Source organism: Schistocerca gregaria, chromosome 1 (genome assembly GCF_023897955.1).
Source record: "Schistocerca gregaria isolate iqSchGreg1 chromosome 1, iqSchGreg1.2, whole genome shotgun sequence".
NCBI classification, from domain to species: domain Eukaryota; kingdom Metazoa; phylum Arthropoda; class Insecta; order Orthoptera; family Acrididae; genus Schistocerca; species Schistocerca gregaria.
The window spans coordinates 498,601,614-498,626,795 of NC_064920.1; the positions used below are offsets into that span (position 1 = coordinate 498,601,614).

At 38.8% G+C, this 25,182-nt stretch overlaps 1 protein-coding gene across 3 annotated transcripts in view; it reads right to left on the reverse strand.

Annotated features, from left to right (window-relative positions):
• LOC126353957 (uncharacterized) overlaps positions 1–25,182 on the reverse strand; it is a 306,332-nt gene that overhangs the window by 189,726 nt on the left and 91,424 nt on the right. For all 3 annotated transcript variants that reach the window (XM_050003278.1, XM_050003265.1, XM_050003273.1), the window contains exons 6-7: positions 17,425–17,601; positions 6,119–6,191 (exon numbers count right to left, since the gene is read on the reverse strand). In XM_050003278.1, the coding sequence (XP_049859235.1) occupies positions 6,119–6,191; positions 17,425–17,601 (250 nt within the window). The remainder of the gene's footprint in view (positions 1–6,118; positions 6,192–17,424; positions 17,602–25,182) is intronic.

Genomic DNA, 25,182 nt, shown 5'->3' on the forward strand with positions numbered 1-25,182 from the left:
CACAAGTTTCTCCAAGGGAAATTCCATGATATTCCCTGATCTCCAGAATTTGTGGCAACCCTGCCAGCTCTCATGTTCATATAGTCACAGGTGCAACCAACAGGAATGCAGCTCTCAGAGTTGAAGTGACATCCACAGTTGGACGGCCGCAAACTCATTGCAGTGAACGCCAAGCTGGAAGCAGCTGGTGATGCTTCATCATATTCATCATAGTATCCTGCAACTAGTAGATTTGACCTTTCATTGGCATCAGTAATGCTGATGGAGTGGCCAGACTCAGAGTGAGTGAAAAGAAGGTGAGGGTTGTATAGCAGTCTTTGACATGATGCCTTACCTAAGAGTGATTGAAGATGGTCCTACTTTCTGACAGTCAGCACTCTTGGCTAGCCTAATGTTTAAGGTCAGGCCTTCAGATCACTTCTTTAAGAAAGTTTGCAACCAGAAAGGCATTCTTGTCTCATCCCTAGATGAAGTTACTATATGTAACCCCATTAGAGAAGAGACTTGTGTCTTCTCTGCACTGTTGTCTGAGTGGATCATGTGTTCCGGATGTTCTCTCTCGCACACTCTTAAGGCAATGGACTCACTGCTTGTTTGTACTTCAGTTCTTCTGAGTGTTAACACCGGTAACACCACTGTTGCATAGTCGGTGGTTTCCTCAACTTAGCTTCGTCCCAGTCAGTTCCAACAAAATTCTATTCCTGCACTTAATTACTATTCTACAGTCCAACACTATGATTGTGAGCTTGAACTAATTCTCTCTTTGATGTAGAGGGGGCAGTAGCTGTACTAGTGCAGTAAAGCACATAGTGATTTGTGATCTATTTAACAGCAGACACATTAGCCTTTCATATGTGTGTCACTCCATTTACATGGGGCTCCCAAAACCGGATTTCGTAAACCTATTTCCCAATACCGCTCCTGGGTGGTCACGTAAACACTTCAAAATCAATTTTGGAAATCTGCTTCTAGTTGCCAGTTTTCAAATTCTACTATCAGTTTTTGCTTCCATGTAAATGCAACCAGTTTTGAAATGTGGTTTTCGAGATGCAAACTTCCTTGGAGTACCAGTACTGCATTATCTCATATTTGGTTCCCTATTATGGCATAATTCCATACGTGCCAGAAGATGAAAACATACATGCACTTGAAAGTCAGTGAACAGTTGAAACTAGCCAATAATGTGGACTGAAACACTTCATTTCAAATAAACTTACTTCCTGTGTGGAAAAGATTAATAAAAGCCAAATTTCTTAGCAAAGTGACAAAAATAATGCCTCAATGCCAAAACTGTGGAAATAAAATCATGTAACTGTAACTTAATATTTTAGCCTTCCATAATTATGTGAATGTATTTTAATTCACTTCATAGTCCCCAGCCACAGATATCAATTTTGTTACAACTCACGCTGTTCTTTGCATACGTGGATCTGGCAGTTTGGGCATGCCAGAAAAATTCTCTGGCTGCTTCTTGCTACCACTGACACAGCCAACAACCAGAAGCTGGAAAAGGCACTGCTCATTCTGGACTCAGCTGCACATGTGCATGAACGTGCTGGTAACTGCTCAAATGAACTTAATGTAAACAGTTGTGACATCATGCTCATTAGAATGAGTTTGTTGTTCTATTGCATAATCTTCATACTAAAGTCTTTACAGATTTTGCTCTTAGCAAACACTTTTGTGTGCACTGCATTTAGTTGTTTTTAAAATGGTGCATTTCCTTTGCAATTTAAGTTTTATTTATTTTTTCTTGTTTATGTTTTATTGCTGCAGTATTATTCTGCAGTATGGACTACAGTACAATTCTTTGTTAGGGTATCAGTTCTTACCAGTCAAAATTACAAACATTTTACTGAACACTAAAATAATGAAAAATTACCACGATTTTCCCATTTTTCTCCAGATGAAAAAATCCCCTGGTTTTTCCTGGCTCTCCCAGTTGTCCCTGGGTGTATACACCCTGTAACAGAACTTTTCAATCCTTAAATTAAATAACCAGATACTTTTCTTTTCAACTGCTAAGATAAAAAGTAAAAATTTCGCATTCTGGGCCTAGATGGGCCAATTAGGTGCGACAGACCACTATGTCATCCTAGCCAATGGGCGTCAGCTGATGCATTATGGAGGGACATGGAGTCAGCAAACAACTCTCCCAGTCGTTGTCAGGTTACTTCACCTTGGAACTGCTATTAATCAGTTGAGTAGCTACTCTCAGTTGCCCTCTTAAGGCTCAATAAATCCTAAACCAGCTCTCCAGCAAAGGAAAAATGGCTGGCATTATCAGGAACCTAACCTTCTTCCCCCGCACAGCAATCAGCCACATCTACATCTACATCTACATCGATACTCTGCAAATCACATTCATGTGCCTGGCAGAGGGTTCATCAAACCACCTTCACAATTCTCTATTATTACAATCTAGTATAGAGTGAGGAAAGAATGAACACCTATATCTTTCCGTATGAGCTCTGATTTTCCTTATTTTATCATGGTAATCGTTCCTCCCTAAGTAGGTCGGTGTCAACAAAATATTTTTACATTCGGAGGAGAAAGGTGGTGAATGGAATTTTGTGAGAAGATTCCGTCGCAACGAAAAATGCCTTTCTTTTAATGATGTCCAGCTCAAATCCTGTATCATTTCTGTGACACTCTCTTCCATATTTCACGATAATACAAAACATGCTGCCTTTCTTTGAACTTTTTTGATGTATTTCGTCAGTCCTATCTGGTAAGAATCCCACACCGTGCAACAGTATTCTAAAAGAGGACAGACAAGAATAGTGTAGGCAGTCTCCTTAGTAAGTCTGTTACATTTTCTAAGTGTCCTGCCAATAAAACGCAGCCTTTGGTTAGCCTTCCCACAATTTAAGTTGTTCGTAATTGTAAAACCTAGGTATTTAGTTGAATTTATGGCTTTTAGATTAGACTGATCTATCGTGTAACCGATGTTTAATGAGTTCCTTTTAGCACTCATGTAGATGACCTCACACTTTTCTTATTTAGGGTCAACTGCCACTTTTCGCACCATTCAGATATTTTTTCTAAATTGTTTCACAGCTTTTTTTATTTTCTGATGACTTTATTAGTCAATAAATGACAACATCATCTGCAAACAACTGAAGACAGCTGATCAGATTGTCTCCAAATCGTTTATATAGATAAGGAGCAGCAAAAGGCCTATAACACTACCTTGGGGAGCGCCAGAAATCACTTCTGTTTTACTCAATGACTTTCCATTAATTAGTACTAACTGTGATCTCTGCGACAGGAAATCACTAATCCAGTCACATGACTGAGAGGATATTCTGTAAGCATGCAATTTCACTACAAGCCACTTGTGTGGTACAGTATCAAAAGCCTTCCAGAATTCCAGAAATCCGGAATCAATCTGAAATCCCTGGCCAATAGCACACAACACTCCATGTAAATAAAGAGCTAGTTGTGTTTCACAGGCATGATGTGTCAATAATATTCATAATGTTCAAACACAATACATGTTCCAAAATCCTGCTGCATATTGACGTTAACGATATGGGCCTGTAATTTAGTGGATTACTCCTACTACCTTTCTTGAATATTGGTGTGACGTGCTACTTTCCAGTCTTTGGGTATGGATCTTTTGTCAAGCAAATGATTGTATATGATTATGAATTATGGAGCCTAATTGGTATACAGTTTGGATCAGAAGACTTGGTTTTATTAAGTGATTTAAGTTGCTTCACTACTCCGAGGATATTTCCTTCTACGTTACTCATGTTGGCGGCTGTTATTGATTCGAATTCTGGAATATTTACTTTGTCTTCTTTTGTGAAGGCATTTCGGAAGGCTGTGTTTAGTAACTCTGCTTTGGCAGCACTGTCTTCAGTAGTATCTCCATTGCTATCGCTCAGAGAAGGCTTTGATTGTTTCTTGCCACTAACATACTTCACATACGACCAGAATCTCTTTGGATTTTCTGCCAGGTTTCAAGACAAAGTTTCATTGTGGAAACTGTTGTAAGCATATCGCATTGAAGTCTGCACTAAATTTCAAGCTTCTGTTAAATATTGCCCACCTTGGGGATTTTGCGTCTGTTTAAATCTGGCATGTTTGCTTCGTTGTTTCAGCAACAGTGTTCTAACCTGTTTTGTGTACCAAGGAGGATCAGCTCTGTCGTTTGTTAATTTATTTGGTATAAATCTCTCAATTGCTGCCGATACTATTTCCTTGAATTTAAGCCACATCTGGTCTACACTTATATTATTAATTTGGAATGGGTGGAGATTGTCTCTCAGGAAGGCATCAAGTGAATTTTTATCTGCTTTTTTGAATAGGTATATTTTTCACTTTTTTTTTTTTTTTTTTTTTTTTTTTTTGAGGATTTGGGCATTACAATATTCAATCTTGCTATGACAACCTTGTGTTCACTAATACCTGAATCAGTTTTGATGCTCATTATTAACTCAGGATTATTTGTTACTAAAAGGTCAAGTGTATTTTCACAACCATTTACTATTCGCATGAGCTCATGAACTAACTGCTTGAAATAATTTTCAGCTCAATTTCGGATAATATTTTATGCGTTCCTCCAGAATTAAACATGTATTTTTGCCAACATATCGAGGGTAAATTAAAGTCACTACCAACTGTTATCATATGAGTTGGGTACGTGTTTGATATCAAAGTCAAGTTTTCTTAGAACCTTTCAGCAACTGTATCATCTGAAATGGGAGGTCAGTAAAAGGATACAATTATTGTTTTATTCCTGTTGCCAAAAATGACCTCTGTCTCGCTGGCCACTCAGGTAAAGAAGGGAACTTTTCTATTTCTACGGATTCCCTATTTCTTGCTTTACTTTATCTGGGAGATTTTTGAACATCTCTGCACCAGAAAACATAATTCCCCTTTGAGTCCTGGGGAAGGAGACAAAGACCACATGATGAAAATAACTTTTGTGTCTTGTATTGTGATTGTGCAGCTCATACACCTGCTTAAACTGACCTTCATTTCCAATGACAAAAATAAATTAAGAGGTAACTGCAAGGGCACGTGAGTGTAGCAATTCCAATATCCTCAAAAAGACCTCTCCAAGTTGTGTGGTTATCTACTATAAACAAATTCTTACTGCTTGCTTCTGCTGAATAAACACTTTAATTACTTTGGTGGACTGCTCAACAGATAATTCTATAAGGTAATAGAGACTAAAGATATGTGAATTAATTCAGCACTTGTGTCTTTGCATCAACACAATGAACTACACTTCTAAAAGTATAACTGCTTATCTGAGCTTCTTCATTAGTTTATCTATGTTTTGGATACCATGTAAAACAAAGCAAAGGTAGCCTCTCACCTACAGTTGACCAATGTGTGGTTCATACAAACACACAGCAGAAAACTATTTATGTTAGCTCTCGAACTTTCCTCTTTCTTTGCTGAAAGTACACACATTCAGCACCCATGACCACACATACACCCACACACCCATGGGCACAGGAAGAGTCTGGACTGCACAGGATGTGTACCAGTCCATGTCAACATAGTCAGCAACTGGTTGGTCCAGCTCTCTCTTGGCCACAGTTTGTGGGAGGCCATTCCTGCAGACAGACAGCTTGTTAGTAATCATTCTCATGTAGAATGCCCCACAGTGGTTGTAGTTAACTTGGTAGATCACGTGTCTACTTTCATACGTGGCAATCACTGTGCAATATTTTACATCAGCTTGACCATTAACAAGCCACCAGTCACAGTCCTTTGTTAACCATACTGGTTAGCATAGTCAGTTGCAGTTACACATATATTGATGCATATTTTATACTTTACTATCCATGGTATTCAGTGTTCAACCTGGCCTTTTGATTGATTTTTGCTAGTTAAGATGAAGCTATACATAATAGCATTCCTTTATTATGCAGATACGTACTTTGTGGGTATGCAACAATTTGACTGTCATGAATTGTGTCCAATAATGAAGCCATCAGACCTCTGAAAACCATCTTAATAAATGATCATCACTGAACACAGCTCTCTGGAATTAAACCCAGTTGTTTGGAATTGATATCAAAATAAAGACAATACGTAGTTATTCTACACAACAAAATTTAGACTGTATTCCTGATTAACAAAACAGTTGCAATACCTAAATGGGAGACAGCGTTTCCACCATGGCATCTTCTTCTTGCACTGCCACCAAGGGATACCAGTTTCTGTATCTGAAATATTATGTTTTACATCAGGTAGACAGCATAGAAAGATGTAATATTACTGGGATAATACACACAAACAACCTATCTCTAATGATCAAATTCACATAATAAACTGTCCTGGAATTAATGGAAAATCACAGTGTTAATATTCACTACTAAAGGTTTCCTGCACAATGTGTTTTCTTTTGGCAGTTAGTGGCAGAAGGGTTAGAGGTAGTCATCAGATCTATACAGCATAGTAAATTCTTTTTGATTTCTAACTGATTCAACTGTGGATTATTAGTGAAACATTGTACACTGAAGTGCCAAAGAAACTGGTGTAGGCATGCGTATTCAAATAGAGAGATATATAAATGGGCAGAATATGGCACTGCAGTCGGCAGTGCCTACATAAAACAAAAAGTGCCTGGTGCAGTTGTTAGATCGATTACTGCTGCTGCAATGGCATGTTATCTAGATGAAGTGAGTTTGAAAATGGTGTTTTAGTAGGTGAATGAGTGATGGGACAGAGGGAAGTGGGAATTTTCCCATACAACCAGTTCACGAGTGTATCACGAATATCAGGAATACGGTAAAGCATAAAATCTCCAACATCGCTGCGAGCAGAAAAAGATCCTGCAAGTATGGGACCAATGACGACTCAAGAGAATTGTTCAACAAGCCAGAAACGCAATCCTTCTGCAAATAGCTGCAGATTTCAATGCTGGGCCATCAATATGTATCAGCATGTGAACAATTCAATGAAACATCATCAATATGGGCTTTCGGAGCTGAAGCCCCACTCATGTACCCTTGATGACTGCACAACACAAAGCTCTATGCCTCACTTGGGCCCGTCAATTCCAACATTGGACTGTTGATGACAGGAAACATGTTGCTCAGTCAGACAAGTCTCATTTCAAATTGTATCAAGAGGATGGACGTGTATGGGTATGGAGACAATCTCATGAATCCATGGACCCTGCTTGTCAGCAGGGAATTGTTCAAGCTGGTGGAGACTATGTAATAGTGTTGGACATTTGTAGTTGGAGTGATATGGGACCCCTGAGAAGTCTAGATACGACTCTGTACATAAGTATCCTGTTTGATGACCTGCATCTATTCATATCCACTGTGCATTCCGACGGACTTGGGCCATTCCATCATGACAGTTCAACATCCCACATCGAGAATTGCTACAGAGTGGCTCCAAGAACACTCTTGTGAGTTTAAACACTTCTGCCCACCAAACACCCCAGACATGAACATTATTGACCATATCTAGGATGCCACACAACATGCTGTTTGTAAGAGATCTCCATCCCTTCATACTCTTACAGATTTATGGACAGCCCTGCACAATTCATGGTGTCAATTCCCTCCAGCACTACTCCAGACATTAGTCAAGAGCATGCCATGTCATGTTGCAGCTCTTTTGCGTGCTAGCGGGGATCTACTTGGCATTAGACAGGTGTACCAGTTTCTTTGGTTCTTCAGTGTATTTTGTATATTATAAACAGAACAACTTTCTTTTTGCCTTGTTTCACAGAATTGCTTCACACCATCTCTGCTTTGGGCTGTAAGCCCCCTTCCCAGTACACAACTGATCCAATAGGAGGTGGTAACACAAAGATGAACCCTTGTCAACAACTTCAATGTCTCACTTCTCGACTTAAAACTATAACAAGTATATCTGTAGACATTTTACTCCAATTATAAAACACTTCAACAAAAATAATAAATGTTTTAAAATACAATATGGATGAATAAAAAATGTGCTCATTAAGCAGTGGGCAGCAGGAAAAAAAAGAGGCTGACAGCTGGTTAAAACCCGAAGCTGATAGCAGCGAAATTTTTGGGGAACATTTAAGCAGACACTGAAGGATGGCCTTTTGTCACAATAGAAAGAAACTCAGAACCACAGAGATAGAAAAAAGCTGAGTGCAAGATTATTTGGGGAACACTCAATATCTGGAGTGGGTATAAAATTATAATTGGATCCTATCAATGACCAGTCCCATCTTCTGATATAACCAAAAATTTAAGAGAAAATATCAGTTCCTAGTACCTAATTTCCTCAGTCATACTCTTATCATTTGATAAGATTTTAACAATCAATCAGGATAACTATAGTTTTATTAGTGGTGGGTGTGACAACACATTCTGTGAAATGTTACTAAATGCCTTCTCTGAACACTGACAGATGATGAATCCCACTCTTGATGGCACTACATTACACCTAACGGCAACAAACAGACCAGACCTCTTTGTGGATGTCCACACTGAAACTGGTATTAGTTGCTATAAGGCAACTGTAGCAACAATGATTACCGAAGTATAAAGGGCAACTAAAAGAAGTAGAAAGATTTATATGTAAACTAGAGAAAAAAAGCAATAGCGTCGCAACATCTCAATGAGGAACTGAAACATTCAGCACAGGACTGTGGCTCAAATTTAAAAAAAAATAGTTGTTCATGCACTGGATAGATATGTACCCAGTAGAACACTTTGTATTGGAAGGAATCCTCAATAGTATACGGTCACAGTAAAGAAGCTCCTAGGGAAACAGAGACTATTGCATAACAGGTGTGAAACAAAGCATAGGACTGTAAATAGAGAGATGTTGAATGGTTTGTGTTTGGGTGTCAAGGGAGTAATCTGTGAAGCTTTCAATGAGTATTGCAGCAGAATACTGATGACATATCTTTCACAAAACCTAAAGAAATTCTGGTCATACATAATGGCTGTTAATGATACCAAAGTTAGTACCCAGACACTCATGAATGAGACTGAGACTGAGAATAGCAAAGCAAAAGTAGAAATGATAAGCTCCGTTTTCAAACGTTCCTTTACAAAGGAAAATCCAGGAGTACTGCCCCAATTTAATTCACAAACCACTGCAATGACGAGTCATATAGATATTAATGTCATAGGTTTTGAGAAACAACTGAAATCACTAAAAGTAAACAAAACTCCAGGGACCAATGTAATTCCTATTAAGATTCCATACTGAATTTGCTGCCGAGTTTCTTTTTACCATTATCTAACATAAATACCTCGGACAACAAACCATGACCAGTGGCTGGAAGAAATCACAGGCCACACCCTTCTATCAGAACAGCAGCAGAAGTGTTCCACAAACTTTTTTGGTAAGGAGGAAACAACAAGTTATCTTAGGTGGAGACTATTTGATAGAATAAGATTGGTTGTGGTCCATGGAAGTGTGTTGGGATCCTTGCTGTTCATGTTGTATATTAACTGTAACATCAGGCTTCTCACAGATAATGCTGTTATCTATAATGAAGAAGCAGCACAAACATTCAGTCAGATCACGATAAGATTTCAAAGTGGTACGAAGGCTGGCAACTTGCCTCAAATATTCAGAAATATAAAACTGTACACTTCACTTCACAAATGAAAAAACATAGTATCCTATGACTATAATACCAATGAGTCACAGTCAGCTCATACAAATAACTGGGTGCAACAAACTATAAGAACATGAAATAGAACTCACATAGGCTCAGCCAGAGGTAAAGCAGATGGCAGACATTGATTCACTGAGAGTATACTAGGGAAATGCAACCAGTCTACAAAGGAGATTAACACGAAACACTCGTGCCATCTATCCTAGAATATTGCTCAAGTGTGTCAAACCCATACCAAATAGAACTAACAGTGGGTACTGAATGGATACAAAAAAAAGGGCAGCACTTATGGGACAGTTTCACAAAGCTGCTGAAAGACTGAACTGGCAGGTGCTTGAATAACCTACTTAAAATGTTTCCAGACTTAGTTTAAGTGACGAATCTAGGGATATATTACAACATCTTGTGTAACGCCCCTATAGAGATCACAAAGAAAAGGTGCATGCAGAGGCACTCAAACAATTAATATTCCCATTCCCATGAATGGAATAGGGAAAATCCTTAACAACTGGTGCAGTGCAACATATCCTCTGCCATACTCTTCACAGTTGTTTAAAAACCCCTATGGATGTGTACCCAGACATAAATAAAAAAATGTGGAAATGTGTGAGCTTTTGAAGCTAGTGGCTTCTTCTTTTAGCATAAGTGTTGAAGGCAAAGAAGAGGGACGAAGGAAATGGACTGGCAACATTTAGGATACAGGAAGAGTTATGGAACAGTCCTCCAGAACTCTGGGGCCAGAGAGCCTTATTAGATAGGATGGGAAGCAAAGAATACATGCACCAGATGATATTTAAAAACCAAAGGACTTCAAGGTGGAAGACAGGGTAATAAATAAGACAGAAATGCCCGTAAAAAACATTGTACAAGATTCATAAAAGTGGAAAGCTAAATGCATTATGCACAGTAGACAGGTGACGGACAAAGGAAAAAAGGCAGGTTATAAAAGAAATAATAAAAATTAAAAGATGACACCAAACAAAGAAAAGGAATCGTTACTGAAAAGAAATGCCAAGGCCAACAAAATTAATGAAAATTTATACAAGTTGAGTGATGAGAATCAAGCACATGTTGCAAAGCCAGTTCCTACCTGTGAAGTTTTGAGAACCTTGATGTCAAGAGAGAGAGTCCAGATGGCACATGTGGTGAAACAGCCACCAAGATCATGGCTGCAATGTTGTAGAGTGTGCTCTGCAACAGGATATTGTGTGTTGTCAGTATACATCCTCTCTCTGTACCCATACTATCAGAAAAACAACACATCATGTACCACCTTTTGTGTGAACACTATTCACCTTCAACATTGGTACGACTAACATCAATTTGTCAGTAAGGATGAAAGGGCTTAAACAGAGGGTTATACTCGCAACCAACAATAAGTATCCTGTTGCAAAGGACACTTTAAAATATTACAGCCATGATCTCGGTGCCTGTTTCACGACATGTGCTATATGGGATCTCCCTCCTGACATCAAGCTCTCATAACTTTACAGGTGGGAACTAGCTCCACAACATGTGCTTCGTTCTCATTATCTAGTTTGCAGAAATTTATGTTATGTGGCCTCAGCATTTCTTTTGAGTAACTAATCCTTTTCTTATCTCCCTTTAATCTTTTTTTTGTGTTGTTTGTTATTTGGCCAGTCTAGTTTTCTGCGACCACTCATCTGTCTACCACATATAGTGCACTTAGCTTCCCACTCTTATGACTCTTTCATGTTTTTCAGTCATCTCTGTCTTACTTGCTACCATATCTTCCACCTTTAAGTTCTCTGGTTTTCAAACCTTGTCCAACGCATGTACCAACTATCCAATAACTTTCCTCTGATCCAGGATTCTGGGCAACTATTCCATAACCCTTCCCAGTGTTTAAATCTCACTATTCGTTTTCCTTCATCTCTCTTCCTTTCCCTGCAACCCTCCTGCCACAAGAAAGAGCCACAGCCTCCAAAAGCTTGCACATTTCCACATCTTATACGTGTTTTCTCCTGCAGCTGCTTGATGAGTTGAGTTTTTATCTATCCATATTATATTAACAATGAAACAGTTATATCTGTATTGAACAAACTCCTAACATTCAGTAGGATACCATTTACTCTAACTACTATGAAATATACATTGGTATATGCTATGTGTAATCAGTTTGGGTATTTGTATAATAACAATACACACACACACACACACACACACACACACACACACACACACACACACACACACACACACACACAGCTCACTCACATGACAGAAGTCTCAGGCAACTGGTTTCAGTTGCGTATGTGTGTCTATTGTTGATGAAGGCCAACGGCCGAAAGCTTTAATTGTGAGAGTCTTTTTGTTGTGCCTATCTGCGACTCAGCATCTCCACTGTATAGTGAGTAGCAACTTTCCCTCTCAAAATATTATTACATTCTGTTTAGGAAACTTAATATGCTTACAACTGTAAATCTGTATATTTAAGACTTGTTAATATACATTAAACTGAATGTAAAAGAATTTCGAATAAGAAGATATATACAACAGCACAACACTATGGGAAAAAATAAAATGGATATTCCCAAGACACAGGGTAGAAGCAACCCACTCCCTAAAGATTTTTAACAAATTGCTGCTCTCAGCTTGGCCTATGTCGTGTAAATTATTTCAAAGTAAATAGTATAACTGGTTGGCTGAAAATTCATTTTATAATATAACAAATTTTGTTAAACATATGATAAAATTTAAAATGTATGGCTCATTGTCTGTAAATGTGTAAGTAATTAAGTATTCTGTTATTACGTATAAGGGATGAAGCCGGTTTCTTTGTATATTTTGTCAATGGTGAATAAAAGTGAAGTTACAAGAGGTGAATAAATTAATTGAGTCTGCTCATTTAGTAATAAATGTAGGGGAACACATAACTTTTTATAATTTTCAACATGGTCATCTATATACCATCTCTCTCCATCTATAGAATTTATACTTGTATCACATACTTCAACTTCTGGTCTAAGCAATGTTCTTTAATTTCCAGGTTCCATGGTGTTCTCAGAGCATATGATCTTATAAACCCTACTTTTCATGATAGCAGGTTGTTTATCCTTTGGCCTTAACAAACATCTACCTAAGATCAGTGGGACATAGAGAAACACAGCCAACCACTTTGATACGCATCAAAATCTATGCCCTCACAATTTTGGTAAAGTCCTGGCACTACACACATGCTTGTGTTACACTCATGCTATAATCGTATAAAATAGGTAACAGGTGTTCACCTAACTGCAGAGCTGTCTTCTTCTCAGCACATATAAATTACAATGAATTAAAACATGGCAAGTTGCATCGGAAGTTACATACTACCAGCATTACATGCTGAAGGAGCCTCACACTGGAGACAGATCCCATGTGTTTACAGGGAGTTTCTTATTCAGAGTCTGGCGAGGGGTATGGCCCAGTGAGAAGCATGCCAAGGCCACATTGTTGATTGAACAGACTGCAAATCATTCCCTGCCCCCTCCAGACATTATGTAGTCTCATACTAACATATGGAACCTCTCGGTTCCCCAGGTTGCAGGGGGATATCACAGAGGGAAATGTTAGTCAAATTACATGCCTCTTTGGCTGCTGTGTTTGCAAGTTTGTTGCTCTGATATCGATGTTGCCTGGTACCCAACAGAATGACATCACTGTCCCCAATGTCTCCAAAATGAAGAGAGTGTCTTTGATGGTTTGTACTGATCTGTTTGCTGCATACAGCTGCTGAATGGCCTTGGCAAATAAGACAGGTTAGGAATTTTCTGAGTGAGTCTATTTCATCCTTTTCAGTACCCTCAGGATTGTATACTGTTCAGCATTAAACACTGTATTTGGTTAATAGGTGTATCCTGAGGGCACAGTAGGCAGAACATTCATATCTCCTAGTCTCAATGTGATTAAGTATAGGAGTCACATTAACTCCAGGTGTTTGTGTGGCTCATGGGCAGCTGTTGAACACACATTCATGTCAAGGTCAATAGTAGTGTAAGCCAGCCACTGCAAATGTGCTCTAATCAAGAGGATACAGAATACGTCACAAACACACAGAGAAAATGAATACTTGTATTAATTCATTAATAGATGGAATTGTTCTTAAATTATTACTGTAAAGTTGTAACAGGCACCAGACATGCACTGATCAGCCAAAACATGATGATTACTGACCTACAATAGATATAAACCCATCCAGACGATGGCAGAATCACTTGGTGAGGAATGACTGTTAGCCAAGACACAAGCAAAGTGCATGTAGTATTAATGAGTGTGCTGTCCTTGTGCAGAATGGGGAAGGCGCACAATCTATCTGAGGACCTAGGGCAGATCGTGATGGACCGGAGGCTCGGCATGAGCATTTTGGAAGCTGCACTACTTGTTAGGTGTTTGAGGAGTGCTGTGGTGAGTATCTTCAGAATGGGGCAAAAGCAAAATGAAATGACGTCCAGACATCATGGGGTTGGATGACCACCACTCATTAAAGATGTTGGACATCGTAGGCTGGGTATATTGGTAAAACAGGACAGGCTGTGAACTGTAGCAGAACTAACATCAGACTTTAATGCTGGTCAGAGTCCAAGTGTGTCTGAGCACAGTGTACCGAACTATCCTGCTGATGGGCCACCACAGCCAGTGACTCATGTATGCGCCAATGTTAACATCATGATATTGGCATAATGACTTTTCAGTCAGGCACTTGACCATTGGCACTTGCCATTGGCACAGTGGCATAGCATTACATGGTCTGATGAATCCTGACACCTTCTTCATCCTGCCAATGGGAGGGTGCAACTCTGTCATCTTCCAGGGGAACATCTCCTTGACACCTGTACTGCAGGGCAGAGACATGCTGGCTGTGGTTCCTTTATGCTCTCTGCAACATTTATGTGGACATCAATGGGTCCGGTGCAGCTCATGCAAAGCACCATGACAGCCAACAAATCTTGCACTGCAAAAACTGGATGATCAAAAGACACATTACAGTCATCAGATTTACATGAACAGTTTTATCACTGCTGAAGCTAATCCAAAATCCCGTCATAACAGATACTCTGTTTCATCATATATTTGGTTTGAAAAATAGTTTCCTAAAGGATCAAATGAAACAGAATTGTTGTCATATGATCATTTGATGGCTGTCCATTTAACTGACACTTGAAACTCTTCACCTTATGGTTTGGCCATCTGAGTGAGAACAAAGAGCACTACAGTAAAACTCCCCTTAACAGACACTTCCCAATAGCAGACTATTCTCAGTAGCTGAGATTTTAAAATTCCCTATCGAAATAACATTAGCACTTTTGACATTTTTTTTTTTAATTGTAGACATTCACAATAATGGACATGGTCACTGAAACGTATCCTCCAACATAAACTTAAACTTCAAAATAAAGCCAGTGTGAAAAAAAAGATGGTTGTAAGTCAAATGGCATGTATTTGAAATTCTTTTAACTTAAAGTGCATACTGTTTCTGTCTGCAACCAATGTAGCTGCTGTGCTAAGATGTCACAAAAACAAAAATGGTTAACACTGAATGAAAAGGTGGAGATCATCAATGTCTACTAAAAGGAAAACATTGTGTTAGAGGTATGACCACGACATATGCTATTGGAAAAACACAGATCAGGACATTCCGAAATCGTGACTGAAAATGATAACCTTACCAGCAACAATCTTTTTCCAACACATCAGGCTTAAAAGGTGACAAGCTGACTCTTGAATGGTTCTGCCATGCTTCCAGCAATAACATGCCAAAGAAAGTACACACAATCACCAAGGAATTGGGACTTCATGATTTTTAAGTATTTGTATGCTGGCTTGACAAATTTAGGAGTGGGCTCAACTTCTGTGTTCTAACTGTGCGTGATGAATCCAGTTCAGTGGATGAAAATATGATATCAGATTGGTTAAAAAGGGTAATAAGAATTTGGGAGGGTTGTGAAGAAAGAAACATTTTTAACTGTGATGAGATTAGTCTTTTTTCAGATCTCTTCCCAATAAAACAATAGTCTTTAAAGGTGAAACTTGTTCAGGAGGCAAAATTTCAAAAGAATGACTCCATGGTTAACAGTTTGACAATATGATAGGAAAATCTGGAAAGTCTTTAATTACTGGCAAGGCTGTGACACCTGGAGGTTTTTAGGGGATTGACTAGAGTAAACTGAACATGGAGTGGTATGCTAATAAATGACCTTGGATGATGAGGGCAATAATGACTGAATGGTTGCTTGTATTTGATATAAGAATGGAAAGAAAAAGAAGAAAAGTGATTTTATCTAAGGATAATGCCACTTCCCATTGTGATGCAGCCCAAAAAATTTTGAAGATAATCTTTTTGCCACCAAATTCAACTTCACATTGCCAATCACTGGATCAGGTGATCATTAAAAATTTCCACTGGATCAGGCAATTATTAAAATTTCAAAGTGTTTACAAGCAAAAACTGTTGGACATATTTTGTCTCAGATGGACAGTGTTGAATCTGGATATGAAATTGAAAAACCTATCAGTGCATTAGATGCAGTTCTGTAGATTTCTCCAACCTTAGAACAAAAAACATCCACTACAATTAGTAACTGTTTCAAGAAGACAAGATTCATTCTTAATGACCATGCTTCAGTGACTGATGGTGGTGTTGAAGAAAACAATCTCTAGGAACACGAGCCTGAACTTTTAAGTTTTCATCAATAATGATGTGGTGACCATGTCGGACACTGTATTATGTACTGTATTACATATTGTATTTTTATCCTTTTCTGAATAGTGGATGCTTCTTAAAGCAGAAATTTTTCTTTTCCCCAAAGATGTCTGTTATTCAGAAGCTTTACTATGCATTAATTACTCTGTAAAGTACCTACTCACGTGAAATATTTCTAGTTGTTTTTCTTGTAACAGGACATGATTTTCTACATTGTGAAAGAGATTTTGTGCATGTTGCAAAAGAAGTGTGGAAGAAAAGTTAGCTGCTGAGCCACACAAACGCACTGAAGTTATCAAATATCACACAGCAGTGAAAGGACTGGGTGCAGATGAGGTAAACCTTCACCGGAAAATGTCAGAAACTCTTAATCTGAAACTATATTTATGAAAGAATGACCTACTGATTACCTTACAAGAAACTTGAGTTTCGTTCAGGTGGTATATTAATTATATCTAAGATGATGTAACTTATCTCTGCTTGTGTCTGTATATCTGCAGATGGATATGTGTGTGTGTGTGTGCGCGAGTGTATACCTGTCCCTTTTTCCCCCTAAGGTAAGTCTTTCCGCTCCCGGGATTGGTATGACTCCTTGCCCTCTCCCTTAAAACCCACATCCTTTCGTCTTCCCCTCTCCCTCCCTCTTTCCTGATGAAACAACCGTGGGTTCTGAAAGCTAGAATTTTGTGTGTGTGTTTCTGCTTGTTAGTGTCTCTATCAACATACCAACGCTTTCGTTTGGTAAGTTACATCATCTTTGTTTTTAGATATATTTTTCCCACGTGGAATGTTCCCTCTATTATATTGATACATTAATTACTTACATTTACAACTTGTCAGTACTGTAATTTTAATTTTAATGCACATATACAACATTATTAAAAGGGAAGCAGTTTCAGTGCAGATCAGTGTGTAATTACTTTATATTTTGCATTAGCTCTTACAACTAACTTGCAAAAAACGAAGAATTCACTCACTCAGCATTTTCCCTCTTTAAAGCCATCTGTAATATGAAACACTGTATGCGTTGAGAATATGAATTTGGCTCCATACCTCACAAGCCATATTACACGTATTGAAGAAAAAAATGTAAGTACTGCATAAAAATGAAAAAATTGGTAATAAGTACCTTGATTTATTTCATTGTTCGAATCTTCTGAGTCAGTTTGGTCATTTAATTCACAATAACGATTTATTTCCTTGCTTTCTTTTTCAATCCTTTCTAGGGCTGAAATCTTCAGATTATTTATTACATCAGTGCTGATTTGTTTCTTAAACTCTACACCCACATAACGTAAAAGCACACCTGAAAAAAAAAGTAGAAATAAAACATAAAACTGCATGTTGGGCTTGAGCCTATAAAGGGAGTGATGGTTGGACACTATATTTTCTAAAAACTAGCTGCATATTGAGAAATTATTTTTCATGTGTTCATATAACAAAATAAAAATATCACCATGAATCCATTTAGTTATGTTCTATTTATCTGAAACTACAATCTGAAAATGAGATTCCAGACACTAACAGTCCAAAGTTTAGCTGAACAGCTTCCAGAAAAAAACTGACACTCAATTAATAATAACTGTACCAGATGAGCATTTGGTTTACCTAGCACAATGGGCGAGAAGTGGGGGTGTATTACTCTAGATTTGAGGACATGATGTAAAGTCCACATCCCAATTTTGATGTATCATTTTTCATTATTTAAAACTTAGTAGTTTAATTTCTAAATAGACCTGTTATACTCCATTAGCATGGAATTTTGTAAGAACGGAGCATTTTGTTAAATGTGTTACACATACTAGTTGGATTACATCATGGTAAGACAATGACTCAAAATGAGATACTACATAGTAAACCATATCAAGGAAGAAATGTAGATTCAGATCACTATTAATGATTAATAGTAGGCCTAAGTTTAAGATTATTATTAGGAAGAATAAAAGTAGAACGAAGTTGGAGTCTTCTGAGGCTGTAGATACTGCAATAATGAAAACCAAATAGCGTGGTTCAACTGAAGAGGAGCGAACATCTCTAAAATGTGTAATCATACAAGCTGGATAGATAAACGTACATATAAAAAATGAAATGTGAAGAAACCATAGGTAACAGAAGAAATAACACTCTAAGGACACATCACAAAGAAATTATCCAAATCAGATGGAGGAAGTTGGTAGATATGAAGTATATATACAGGCAAACAAATGATTACAATTTCAGAAAAACTGGATTATTAATTAAGGATCTTCACAAACAGAGAAAGTCAATAATGTGATGATCCATATCTGCCCATTATGCAAGCAGTTAGCATTGACAGAGGTGGTATCCCACTGCCATGTGAGTTGTCTCCAGACATATCTCCAGTAGTACAGGCTCTCATTTACTGGAGTGCCTCTAGTGATGAGTCCCACTTGAACCTGAGCCAGGACAATCAGCAAAGAGTGTCTGGAGATGCCAGGGACTGTACAGTGCTGGGATACCACCTGACTGTTGCCCTGACATTCAGAAGTGATGGTCTGGGCTGCCATTTCTTTTCATAGCAGGACCCCTTTGGTTGTTATCTGCGGTACCCATACAACATAGTGGTATGTCGATGGTATTTTATGCCTACTTCTTTGTTGCCCTTCATGACAAGCCATCCTGGGCCAACACAGCAAGATAATGTCCATCTCCACACAGTGAGAGTTTCTGCTGTTTGTATTCTTGCTTGCCAAACACTACCTAGGCCAACAATGTCACCAGATCTCTCCCCACTTGAGAGTGTTTGGAGCACTATGGGCAGCGTCCTTTAACCCGTGTGGGACTTAACTCTTATTGCACTGAATTTAGCATGATATCACTCAGTAGGAGATCCAACAGCTCTATCAATCAATGCCAAGCAAAATATCTGCTTGTATAAGTGCCCGAGGTGGACCAATGTGTTGATTTCCTCAATTTGTGAAGCTCTTTCTCTTGAATAAATCATCCAGTTTTCTTCTGAAATTGTAATCATTTATTTTTGTGTACACAGACATCAAACACACCCATTTCTAGCACAGAGTGTGCTTCAACTGGTTAACAAAAGAAGGAAATACAAGAAAGATAAAGAAAAGGTGGGATACATCAATATAATTTTGTCGTGTGTGTTATCACATTTTTATTGTATGTGTGTCATATTTCCTGAGGTGAAGATTGGCAATCAGCCCAGCATTTGCCTAAACGAGTGTAGAAATTCACCTAAAAGTCACACTCTTGCTACCTGGTATACCACACGAATGGTTATTAAGCAACTGGATGGATTCAATCCAGGTCTCATAGACAGGTAGTTAATATGCAAGCTTAGCTGTGCTTGTAGCACGTCATATGCTTAGACAGAACTCCATATGTATGTACTATTTATTTTGTGCCAACTTTCATAAGTTCATTTCTTAGAATGAATAAATAACTGATTTCATTTAATTTATTCACTTGTATTGGCTACCACCATTGATATCCCACATCACATTTACACAATAATTACTCTGCAGTTGCAGCCACTTGGAAAACTTATTATTAATTCAGTGAGGACAGGTGTAGGGCATAAATATAATGGTGTGCAACTACCACCCTAAAGGTACCATTCCAATACAACAGCTGTGGCATTACAAGTCATGTGGCAGAAACCATGTGCCTGTCCAGTGGCACTCCTTTAAAGTAAATGGTTGTGTCCATTTCCAAAAGTGCATCTGTAGCCATGTGACAGTAGACACAACAGACTGGCACGACATAACCGCCAAGCCCCGACAAGACGGATACGTGCATTCGTTTCTCTGGTGTTAACAAATTTAGTGAGGAGATTATATAATATATTGGCAACAAACATATCTAAAACCACAAGTGCTATTTCTTACTATGATTTGGAACAAGTTTTTTAAGAATTATAAGACACTTTTTCAATGAAAAATATGGCAATATGCTGGCTATTTACAAGACTGTCTTTTACAATAATCTAAAGTTATCTTGAACTTTTTTCCTCTCTCAATTCCCGCACACACCACCAAATCCCTCACAAACACGTTTTGAAATTGTTGCATAGAATAGTCAAGCAAAGCATATACGATTTCAGTTCAAGCTTGAAGTTAATTTTAAGTTGGTAAGCAGTCAAAGATTTTTATCGCTTAATACTATTCCTTTATGTGCAGCATTAAGGCTGAGTGAGAAAGAGTGTATGTCATTTCTCCCATTACCACATTTATTTATTTTTTTCCTTTCAGAATAATCATCGATTGTTGACAGACTTGCTACACAATGCAGTGCAACTCAAATCTGAGTGGTGGATTAACAATCATGGGCTGTTACATGGGCGAGCCTGAGTGCAGTTTTTTGGCAGTCTCCCACTCCTTTAGGCAAATTTTGGGCTAGTCACCAAATTTCGTCTCAGAGAAAAAGATAAATAGTTAAAATACAATAACACACAGTACTAAGGTTACATTACTCACAGACAGAATGAAACATGACTTCCATGGTGACTGTGACATCAGGGAAGGGCATTTGGCCATGAAGTTAAATAATAAAATAAAATATGCCAAATCCTGAAAAAGTGAACCACCCTACTAGACGATATAAAAGCTAGGGAAAAGAGGAGGAGAAAGAAGAAGTGACTCACTGTTCACAACAATCCAGCCGGGTACAGATCCTAAAGAACTTGAGCAGCATCCAACAACAGTTCTTTCAAGACTCCTATATCCGGTCTCCTTTACAGATGAACCACATTTTCCCAAAATTCTCCCAATAAACTAAAGTCAACGATTCACCTTGTCTACCACAATCTTCACATGCTCATTCCATTTCATATCACTTTGCAACACAAGTTTAAATGACATGACTGTATCAAGCAGGACATTACTGACACTGTATTCAAACATTATGGGTTTGCTTTTCCTACTCATCTGCATAACTTACATTTTTCTACATTTAGACCTACCTTCCATTCAACATACCAACTACAAATTTGGTCTGCCAGATTATGTATGTATGTAAAAAAGAACAGCGAACCCATCACGCTTCCCTGGAGCACACCTGACAAAATTCTTGTCTCTGATGAACAATCACTGTCAAGGCAACATATTGGGTTTTATTACATACGAAGTCTTCAAGTAACTCACATATCTGGGAACCTACTTTATATGCTAATACTTTTATTAATACTCTACAGTGGAGAATCATGTCACATGCGTTCTGGAAATCCAGAAATATGGAAGCTGCCTGTTGCCCTTCACCCATAGTTTGCAGTACATCATGTGAGAAAAGGACAAACTGAGTACTGCATGAGCAATGCTTTCTAAAACAATGCTGATTCATGTACATAAGCTTCTCAGTCTCAAGAAAATTTATAATACTTAAACTGAGAGTATGTTCAAGGATTCTGCAGCAAGCTGAGGTTAGGGATATTGGTCTGTAATTTTGCACACTTGCTCTTTTACCCTTCTTACATACGGGAGTGACCTGAACTTTTTCTCAGGCACTTGGGACTTCATGCAGGTCAAGAGTTTCGCAACAAACGCAAGCTAAGTAAGGTGCCAATGCTGTACAGTACTCATTGTAAAACTGAACTGGGTTTCCATCCAGATCAGTTAACTTATTTGTTCTCACATTTTTGAGTTGTTTCTCTACACCAGGGATGCCTGTTAAATGGTCAAACAATGGTGTGTTTGTGTGATTCTCCTGTATGAACAGTTTTTTAAAAACAAACATTTAAAACTTTGTCTTCAACTGCCACACTAAACCGGTCAACATGGGACTGGATGGAAGCCTCAGACCTGCTTAGTGACTACATAGGACCAGAATTTTCTCAGTTTCTCGGCAGAACTTTTGCTTAAGTATGATGGTGGTAGTTCACATCAGACTAGATTTACTTTTCATTCCAATTGATCCATAGTGAGGAGATCCTCTAGGATGTGGAACATGTCAGAAAACAAGAGTACACAATAAATATTTATGAAATAAGAGAAGATATGCTAATGTACCTTCCTCAGACACCCCCCCCCCCACCCCCCACCCCTCAAAAAAAAAAATTAAGCGTATTTATGTTTAAAATGATATAAAACTTGTCATCAAGTATTACATGTTCAATAGAATTAGGTGAATATGATAATTCTATTGCAGCCACACATCGCTAAATAAAAATAAAAGCCGTAGTATGCTAGCTTTCTTATTTTTATATCACCTATGCCTGACAAGATTTATTTAGTTGCTTCAGTGGTTCTAAGCAAATGAGACCATCTTCATGCATAGATCTGTGCACAGATGACCATATCTCTACTAACCTTTGTCTGTACGTGATTTGCACATTATCTTTTGAACCAAGAGTGAAACAAGCTCTGCTTCCTCAGCATTTTCTGAATTTTGTTTGTTCAACCATGGTGATCCTTTTCCATCCTTAATCCACTTATTAGACGCACATTCCTCCAGTTCAAAATTTACAATCTGTTTAAACTTCGCCCATAATTTCTTTATGTCCATCTTACTGGAACTAAGTGATGCCCATTCGCTGTCTGAGATGCTAACAATTGCTTATCTCTTTGTAATGAAAACACTCTCCTAGTCCTCTTGACTGATCTATTAACTCTTGTAACCATAGTTACTGTAATGACATCATGGTCAGTAATCCCTGTACCTATACAGACACTGTCAATGAAGTACGGCCTGTTTGTAGCCAAGAGATGTAAGATTTTTTTTTTTTTTAAATAGCTGCTTAAGACAATTTTCAGAGAACCTGTTCACACGTACTTCACAAGACTGTCTGTCTGTGCCCACTGTAATGAATCCATAGACATCCCAGTCAATATTCAGTAGGTTAAAGTCACCTCCAACTAGTATTGCATGAGCTGGGTATTTAAACACTAATAACCACAGACTTTTTTGAATTACTCTGTAACTTCTGTCAGCGGAATCAATTTTAAAACAGATGGAATAAATCATCAGAAGTGGCAAAAAAAGAATGATGAAAGTGATGAAGAACAGGAAACAGGAGGAGACAGCATGAAGATTTCTCACGCTGCTGGTACTGAAGCTGCAGACATCTTTCTGGAGTATATACACAACAGCCAGATGCATACAGTACTGTTGTAGTGCTTGTAAAGCGATTGGGTGATAAAGAATGCTGCCATCATGTATAATAATTGCAACAACTAAAAATTTGGGACATGTTTCATAATGAAACATACATCTATATATATGTAAACACCCAAGGACTAAGTTTTCTATGAAAATAAGTCAGGGTATATATGTGGACATGGAAAAAAATTTCCCAGATTTTTCCCGGATCTCCCAGTTAAAAATATATTTTCTCCTGGGTGAAAATACACTTTTCCATAATAAGTGGTAATATACTTTCCATCAGAACTGTGAAACTTATCATTCCTTTGAATGGATATGGTTTTATACAGCAAAGTAGAATTTTTCGGCACTTTAGATAACGAAACTCTTATAACTTCAAGTTGAACAAATATATTTCATGGAAGACACAATACATGAAAGTCACAGATCAAGTAAACAGAGTAAGACGTGTGTACATTTTAACAGTCAAATCATAACCGAGTTCGAGTCTAGTGGCCGCTGGCTGGCTGGCAGCTCAGGTGGCGCTGCTGCTGCATAGCTCGCAGACAGCACCGCATGTAGACGACGCGCATAGCTGCATGGCGGCACTTTGAAAGATCGGCAAGTCACAACACTTTGCACCCCTTTGAAGTTTTTGCACAGGTGTTGATGGAGGTGGCCTGTAGATTGCTAACATCCATAGGTGTTGTTTGACTGGCAGTAAAGTCTCGAGGAGGAGGCTTCCCGTATGGACGGAAGTGTCCCTGATGATAACGGGTCGAGATAACAGGAGACGTGGGGGTCGAATCTGCTCGGGCCCCATGCACCAATCTGCCGGTTGTTGTAACAGGAGACATGGGTGATGTGTCTGCGTCCGTAGGAGGAGGACGCAAATAGAGTTGCTCCGACAGATGATGGTCATCTCGTTGTTGAATGGGTACCTCTCCTGGTGGTGTCAGTTCTTGTGCTGGCACTGATATGATGGTGAGAGGACTGCGTTGTGAGTAATGAGAGATTCCAGTACCCCTAGCATCAGGTAGAGCCGAAGGTGGGGTAGCGGCATCCGGAACAGGCGTTGCCGGCACACGAGGCCGAAGCTGGTACGAATGACGTGCTGCAACACCCATTTCTGTCTGGATTTCATACAGGCGTTGGCCATGGTGTTGTAAGTTGCGGCCAGGACTCCGTTTTCGCTGCCTGCCATATCCCCGTACCCATACAAGATCGTCGGCGGTGAACCGGCCAAGCAAAGGCACCTGCGGCCGTGAGGTGGAAGGCCGCAGAGGATGAAGTATCGTGCGGGGCTGTCAGCCATGTACGAGCTCAGCGGCGGTGAACCGGCCAAGCAAAGGCACCTGCGGCCGTGAGGTGGAAGACCACAGAAGATGAAGTATCCTGCAGGGCTATCGGCTGTGTAAGAGCTCAGCTGGGCTGTGATCACCCATGGGGGTGAAATGGTAAGAAGCCAGAAATTGAAGAAGCGCATCATCAGCAGCAGAAGAAGTCAGGAGTTTCCTCAACATCAAATTGTCCCAAGAGGGAAATCTGTTTATTGTAAGTCCGTAATTGCCTGGTGACATGTGACAGAATTGGAGAACCCAACAGAAGATACGTCTGAGAATTAATGATAGTGGCAGCAAACCAGTATCCACCTGCATGCGAACATCTCGAACAAATATTTGGACAGTAAGGAATAACTTCCTTGAAGGGGAAGAAGTATAATTGACAGACAACACAGAATCAGAATCAGTGTCACATACATGAACATCAAGTATGCGGTCGGATTTGCAAACGGATGACACATGACCCTTTTTTTTTTGCATTTGTGACG